The 7,509-nt window shown below is 35.3% G+C and overlaps 2 protein-coding genes across 3 annotated transcripts in view; both read right to left on the reverse strand.

Annotated features, from left to right (window-relative positions):
- Window positions 1-7,509, reverse strand: part of LOC118740692 (troponin C-like) — a 36,142-nt gene that overhangs the window by 22,156 nt on the left and 6,477 nt on the right. The window lies entirely within an intron of this gene.
- LOC118740683 (bone morphogenetic protein receptor type-1B-like) overlaps window positions 4,499-7,509 on the reverse strand; it is a 740,115-nt gene continuing 737,104 nt past the window's right edge. For both annotated transcript variants that reach the window (XM_036472318.1, XM_036472319.1), the window contains 2 exons: window positions 6,700-6,887; window positions 4,499-6,609 (listed from right to left, as the gene is read on the reverse strand). In XM_036472318.1, the coding sequence (XP_036328211.1) occupies window positions 5,338-6,609; window positions 6,700-6,887 (1,460 nt within the window). In that variant the 3' untranslated portion in view covers window positions 4,499-5,337. The remainder of the gene's footprint in view (window positions 6,610-6,699; window positions 6,888-7,509) is intronic.

Raw genomic sequence — 7,509 nt, forward strand, 5'->3', positions numbered from 1 at the left:
CTATTTAATATTTTTTATATGATTTTTGTTTTTTATATGTATTTTTTTGTGTAGTAGTCAAAAAGCATCTTTATTACAATACAACAACAAACAATATTAATTAATAATAATAATAATAATGACATACAATTTAGTATGCATGTACATATGTATAATAGGGTGGCCATTAAAAATATCAAAATGTAAATTTTGTATGTGGCACCCGTTTATTTTGTTATAGATACAAAATAAAGACAGCCAGATATTTAATATTTTTTTAATTTTTAGTCGTTTGAATAATTAAATTTTTTTAAATCGCAGGAAGTCTAAAAAAGTTTTGACTTGAAATCCGATTAATTTGACATAAGTATTATTGAAATTTATTCATACATATAAGTTCATAAACTTGCCGAGTTATGGCTGAGCAAAATACAAATTTTGTCGAATTTTGGCAATTTAAAAAAAAAAGACTAAAAATGTATTTAATTTTTTTTTTTGATTTTAGTGGATGTCTTTAATTTGTACGTAGAACAAAATAAAGGGGTGCCCAGGATTTTGACTTTTTAAGGACCACCAAAATGTATGCATAAATTACATATGTATGTACATATTTATGTTTGTATATAATATTTTATTTTTACGTATGTATTTACAAGTTTTAAAAAAGTATAATATAAAAAAATATTCTGTTTGGTTATAAAGTGAGCCGTTATAAAAAAAGGAACTAATGCCGGGCTTTACAAATCTTTGTTTTTTTGCATTCAAGTTGATTTCTACACTGCCAAGGTTTTGTGAATAAAAAACAAGTAAGAAAGTCTAAGTTCGGGCGGAGCCGAACATTAAATACCCGGCGCAATTATTAAATATATGTTTTCCACCTTTCCGAAAACTACCGCTACACGATAAGCCGGGGTGTATAAATTTTAAGTAAATTAGCGTCCTTAAATTTCGAAATATTGAAGTTTCAAGCATTACTGAAATATACCGTTATATGAAAAGCGGTCGTAATTTAGTCCGATTTCAATAATTTGCAACGCCTTGCTTTTATGTGGCAAGCACAATAACCATACCGAGCTTGGTACAAATTGCTAGAACGCTTAGCGAGATACATACATATATGTGATCACAAGTGGGCGGTGCTATGCCCATTTTCCAAAATTTTGTCATAAACGTATTTCTTGGTAAAGAATTGTTGCAACCATCAATTTTGAATAAATTAGCATCAATATTTACTGATTTATCGAAGATTTTGCATTTCTCGAAATTACTGTTATATGGGATGTGGGCGTGGTTATTGTCCGATTTTAGAAATTTTCGGCCACACTGAGAAAAGAGTTTAGTTACGTCAACTAAATATGTTTTTCTCAACACATTATTTGGTTATAGTTACATTATTTGTTTATAGTTACCAAATCATGTGTTGAGAGGAATATATTTGGCTGACTTTTTTCTGAGTGCATTTGGTATGCTGTACCAGGACCAACAACTGTGCCAAGTTTGGATGAAATTTGTGCAGCGGTTACCAAGATATACACATGTAACCATAAGTGGGCGTGGCTACGCCCATTTGCCAAAATTTTGTAATCTTCTTATTTTTCGTCTAAAACTCATTGCAAATATCAATTTTGAGTGAATTATCTTCAGCAGTTACTAAAATATCGCAGTTTTCGTTTTTCTGAAAATTACCGTTATATGGGAGGTAGGCGTGGTTATTGTCCGATTTTTAAACTTTTCAGCCATTTAGTATGCTGTACTAAGGCCAACAACTGTGCCAAGTTTGGAAGAAATTGGTGCAGCGGTTACCAAGATATACACATGTAACCATAAGTGGGCGTGGCTACGCCCATTTTCCAAAAATTTATAATATTCATGTTTTCCGTCTGAGACTCATTGTAAGTATCAATTTTGAGTGAATTATCTTCAGTAGTTACTAAAATATCGCAGTTTTCGTATTTTTTAAAATTACCGTTATATGGGAGGTAGGCGTGGTTATTGTCCGATTTCGCCCATTTTGAATACCATCCGTCCTACGCCCAAAAGAAGTTCACGTACCAAGTTTCGTTAAGATATCTCAATTTTTACTCGAGTTATCGTGTGCACAGACGGACAGACGGACGGACGGACGGACGGACGGACGGACGGACGGACGGACGGACGGACAGACAGTCACCGCTTAATCGATTTCTCTTTTCATTCTGATCATTTATGTATACATTTGTCTATATCTATCTCGATTCGTTTTGCCTGTTACAAACAACCGTTATGTGAACAAAGTTATAATACCCTTGTGCACAAGTGCGCTCGGGTATAAAAAATGCTTTGACAATAAAATGTGCGCCACTGGAAACTTTAACTTTGGACTGTTCAAAGATTTCAAGAAAAAAAAATGCTACTCATTCACTTAAGCTCAAAAAAGCAGGAAAACTGGAAACTTGAAAAACAAAATTTATAGAAATTTTAAATTTTAGTTCGGGCAAAATTTCATGGCTTTCAAGGCTTTTTCGAGTATAGGTAAATATCTCTACAAACAAAAAAAAATTACGCTATTCACCCCTGAACATGAAGTATTTTTGCAATTACGAAAAATTAAAAAGACGAACTTATTTTCGGCAAAAACATAGTAATTATTTTTATCGAAATTGCCTTACAAAAATTCTTTAGATTTAGGGGTGTACGGCGAAAGTTTTTTCCGGTACGGTGAAATGTAAATATAAGAACCAAAAGTATCAGGAGATTTATTGAATTCTTTTGACAGCCTTTCGAAATTATTCTATTTATTTTATTTCATTTTTTATTTTATTTTTATTTAATAAAATTATTTAATTTTTTTTTATTATATTTCATTTGGTATTTTCTTTTATTTTATTTGCTATTTTCTTTTTATTTATGTAAATTAATTTCATTTTCATCCTGTTTTTTTATTTATTTTGAATGTTTGTATTGTAGTGCATAGATTACGGATGGCAACACTTCAGTTGCGTTGCCAATGGCTGAATTGGTATTACAGGAGGCAACTGGAAACTGAAAGCCGGCAACTGCATTTTTGTGGGTCCGAAAATTTAAATAGAGAATGTATTTATTTTTAACTGACCTTTAAAAAGAAGGTTATCAGTTTTTCCGAATATTTTTTTCTTATCTATTGGGGTATTCACAACGGTGTCGTAAGTGTCGTATTGTTGTATGCCGTACACTTTAAACGCCTAAAAAATATATTAAGGGGGTTCGCAAAGTACCATCAAAGTCATATTTTGAATTTTCGCAGTGTTAAACAAATAGTTGGATGTGGTTTCAAGTTCTCTAAACATTTATTGATGCTTTTAAAGTTTGCAACATACAACAATACGACACTTACGACACCGTTGTGAATCCTCCATATGTTACCGTATAACTCTGGACTACATTGATCGATTTGTATAATTCTTTTTTATTTAGGAAAGGTGGTACCTCAGAGGTGGTCTCATACTAATTTGGTTTAGATCCGATGCTCTTTAATTTTTATATGAGAATTGAAGCCGGTTTTGTTTTTTGCTTAAAAATTACTTGTTTTTTCGACTCTTTCTGCAGCCTATTTTAATTCAAACCTTGGTTGCTATTTAAAATATCTTGCGTTGCTATCCATAATCGACTTATTAATTTAGTATTTTATTTTATTTTTTGTTTTCATAATTAATTTTTTGAATTTATTTAAATTTTTTATTTGATTTACATATTTTTATTTTATTCTATTTTATTTTTAAATTAAATTTTTATATATTTTTATTTTTTTTTTCTTGAAAAGAAATTTGATTGGGGTTGACCTCCACCATAAGAAAAAAAAATTCCCCTATAGAAGAGTAATAATTTTTGAAATTTTGATGCCTTTTTATTCAAAAAATTAAAAATTTGTTAAGGTTTTCTGTAAAGTATTTCCGAATAGTTGCTTTACCATATTCAAATGCAATGCAATTTAAAGATATTAAGAAACTTTTTGAAAAAAATATCGATATTTAAAAAACGGTGACCCTTCTATAAGGGTATTTTTTTATCTGGGAGGTCACGTCCTAACCTACCTCCTCCTTAAGTTAGTCGTGGCACTTATTGGGCACCCTGTTTATTATATAGTTTTTTTTTATTAATCTTTACTTAATTTATTATTTTAATTTTAAGTTTTATTTTTTATTTAATTCATTTTTTATTTAATTTCATTTTCTTTTAAATTCATTTTTTATATTTATATATCTTTTTATTTATTGACTTTATTATTTCTTATTTTATCTAATTTTCATTTTATTTTCCATAATTACATTTAATATTATTTTAGTCATGCATTTTGTGTTAAGGCAGCGCTTTGGTTACGTATTCCATTGGAAGCAACGCACTAAAAAATTTTAAGGCATTTAGTTTCGATTTTTAAGCGGAAAAATTCTCTAAACAACTTAAATGGTAAGCACTATATTATTTTTAAATGTCATATTTTCCTTCTCTTTACATGCTCATACATACCTACATGGTTAGATATTTGTTATTTAAACTTTAGTACTTTTTTGTTTTGTTAATTTCTGGCACATTATTTTGCGTCTAAAGACTTGACTAACAACTATTTATTAGTTTCGTAGTTAATGCTTATTTTCTCAGTTAAGATAAACTACATTTTCGTTTTGTTGTAGTAAAACGAAGAAAGGCAACTTTAACAACCATCTTAAGGCAACAATTTTCTTTAACAATAAATGCAGAATTTGCTTTCGAAAATCAAACCAGAATTTAAAATAGAAGCTATTCTTAGGAAAACTTGTAAACATATGGATACAAATTAAAATAGGGCGTCCAAAAGACATCAGAAAGACAAAAGACTGGGCCTTAATTCCGCCGTTTTCCCATAACTCTCAGATTTAAGAGCATTTTTAGGTGCATTAAAGCCGCCTTATCCCTCAAATTTTAATATATATATATATATTTTTTAACTACGCGTCATCTCTACCAGAACAAAAAAATAAAAGTAACGAAACACAGTTCAAAATACAGTCAAACCCAAAAATGTACAACAAAAAACATTAAAATGCTATTGGAAAATTTACAAAGCGTTTTTAACATAAACCGCTACATACTATAAACACTAACACTACTATGAACTTAACTGAAGCAATAAGAAGAATCCGTGTTTTTTGTTTACCTACGATCAACTTAAATATCGCTTAGCACTAAATCGTAAAACTAAAATCATCACTTAAAAATTAAACTGTCACGCGTTTCGTCGCGGCTTTTCAAGTTCGCTTCGCAAGCGCTACTCCCTTTTGCAGCCCAACTTCCGCGTCTTTTTGCTTGGCTTTTGCTACGCGCTTTTACACTCTCGATATCTCTCACGCTGTTTCCTCCGCCCCATTACTGCAGTCGTCCGAGTGTCTTCTTCACGCGCAGTGCCGTCAGCCGCACTGTCGGATTCGGATGCCAGCACTCTTGCATGATTTTGGACATTGTCGCCAGCACATCATCGTCCTGCCAACGCGACGGCACCGGCGGCCTGAAACACTTTAGGCACACCACATCGTACATGTCTTCGAATGTGGGATCGGCAGGCACCACATCGTGATAGGGCAATGCATAATCCTCGCATGTGGTCGCATTCGAGCCCGGCACTTGCGTATAGCAACGGCGGCACAATTCCCACAATACCAGCCCCACTGAGTACATATCGGCACGCTTGAACTCCTCGAACTGCTGTTGATTCAATGTCTGATTAAGCATTTCCGGTGCCATGTAGCGTGGCGTGCTGACGCGTGAATTTTGTGCGATTTGTATCTCATCCATTTCCGAGGTGTATTTGACGGCCAAACCAAAATCGGCAATGGCACATTGGCCATTCCGTTTGACGAGTATATTATTGCTCTTGATGTCGCGATGTGCAATGGCCGGTTTGCCGGGTGTGCCTACGATCTCGTCGTGCAAGTGTGCCAAGCCCGAAGCGAGCGAATAGGCTATGATTTGCAGCTTTTGCGGTGTAATCACCGAAGTGGCGAGATAATCATGGAGGCTGCCATTCTCGTGGTAGTCGGTGATGAGCATCATTTGTGTGTGACTACCCATGTGTTTGATGTCCGCAGCTATGAAGCCGAGTATGTTTTCGTGACGGATGAGCACCGTCTGATAGATTTCGGTTTCACGGAACCACGAGGACTCCTCGGTCATGAAGAAAATCTTGACGGCGACGCGCTCATCACGCCATTTGGCTAGAAATACTTCCCCGTAACGTCCTTTGCCAACGGAGTGCACTATTTGTATTTGCTTAGCGATGGTGCGTTGCACCAATAGCGGCAAGCCTGAACCCGAACCGGTGCTTTGTCCGACCAGTTGCGATAATGGTGAAATTTGACTGTTGCACATGGAGCTGATGAGACGTGGCTGTTTGCCTTGCTTCTCGCGGCGTCTATACATTACGCAGAATATCAGCAACACCACAACGAATATCGTCAGGAAGACGGTTAGGGAGGTCAACATGAGCAGGTAGTGTATGGATTGTGAGCTCACTGGCAATTCGGGCGGGGTGGTGGTGCTCTTCGGTGTGTACTCGGGGTGGATGTTACGATTACAGAAGTCGGCTGAATCACAACAGACGATATTCTTGCCATGCAGGTGGGGTACGGTGGCAATTTTGCACTGTACAAAAAGAAATAACGGAGGTTAATTGTTGAACTTTGCAAATGAAAATGCGAAAAGAGAAAAAGCGAGCGTTAACTCTGTACTCACCATTAGGAGTCCACCATTCTCTTCTGGCGGCATACAACCATATGTTCGATCCTCTTCGTATGTGCCTGTAGTTTCATCGTATACCTCTTCGACTGCGCTGAAGCAGGAACCACCAGGGCGGGTTTCACAAGTACCATTGATACTGTTATCGGGGCAGCTGCCTTCGCAATAGCAACTCAGCGTGCGGGCTGGAAGTATAGCAGAAGATAAAAAATGTAAATTAGTTAAGAAAGTAAATGAGGCAAAGAAACAAATATGGCTTAGGAAATTACTTAGTCAATTTCACTTGTAAATTTGAGCTTTAAAACTTTGTAATAAAAATAAATAAGAAATTACCTCTTTTTGGTTTTCTATGGTATGAAATCTTAAGGAGATGCATAAAAATTAAACTAATGCCGGATTTCCACTAGGCATTGAATGACACAAATTGTAATGACGAAAGTTGGGAATTAAAGAATACCAGTACCAGTATGCCGAATTTCCACGAGGCATTGAAATGACAATGATGACAATGATGGTTCCGTGCGCAGAAGTGGAAAACTTTTGACTGCCATTCACCTGGGAGTGGCCAGAAGCGATTCTTGTGCGTACGGTTGAAATCGCAGCTCACAACGTCCGGATATTTATATACACGTATCCTCTGGGTAGCAACCAAACACCCGTTTGGGAGCGAGCTAAAGTGAGAAGGCGTAAAACTTCGCGTGCGCTGGGTTTGGGTCCTGCCACGTTAAAACCCCGCCCAATGAAAAGAAGCAAACAGCCACGGATGAGACCCCCTTTTTCTGATGACCACCACGGCAAACGTATAAA

The sequence above is a fragment of the Rhagoletis pomonella genome, unplaced genomic scaffold, assembly GCF_013731165.1.
Source record: "Rhagoletis pomonella isolate Grant_MI unplaced genomic scaffold, Rhpom_1.0 Rhpom_scaffold_00006, whole genome shotgun sequence".
Taxonomy (NCBI): Eukaryota; Metazoa; Arthropoda; class Insecta; order Diptera; family Tephritidae; genus Rhagoletis; species Rhagoletis pomonella.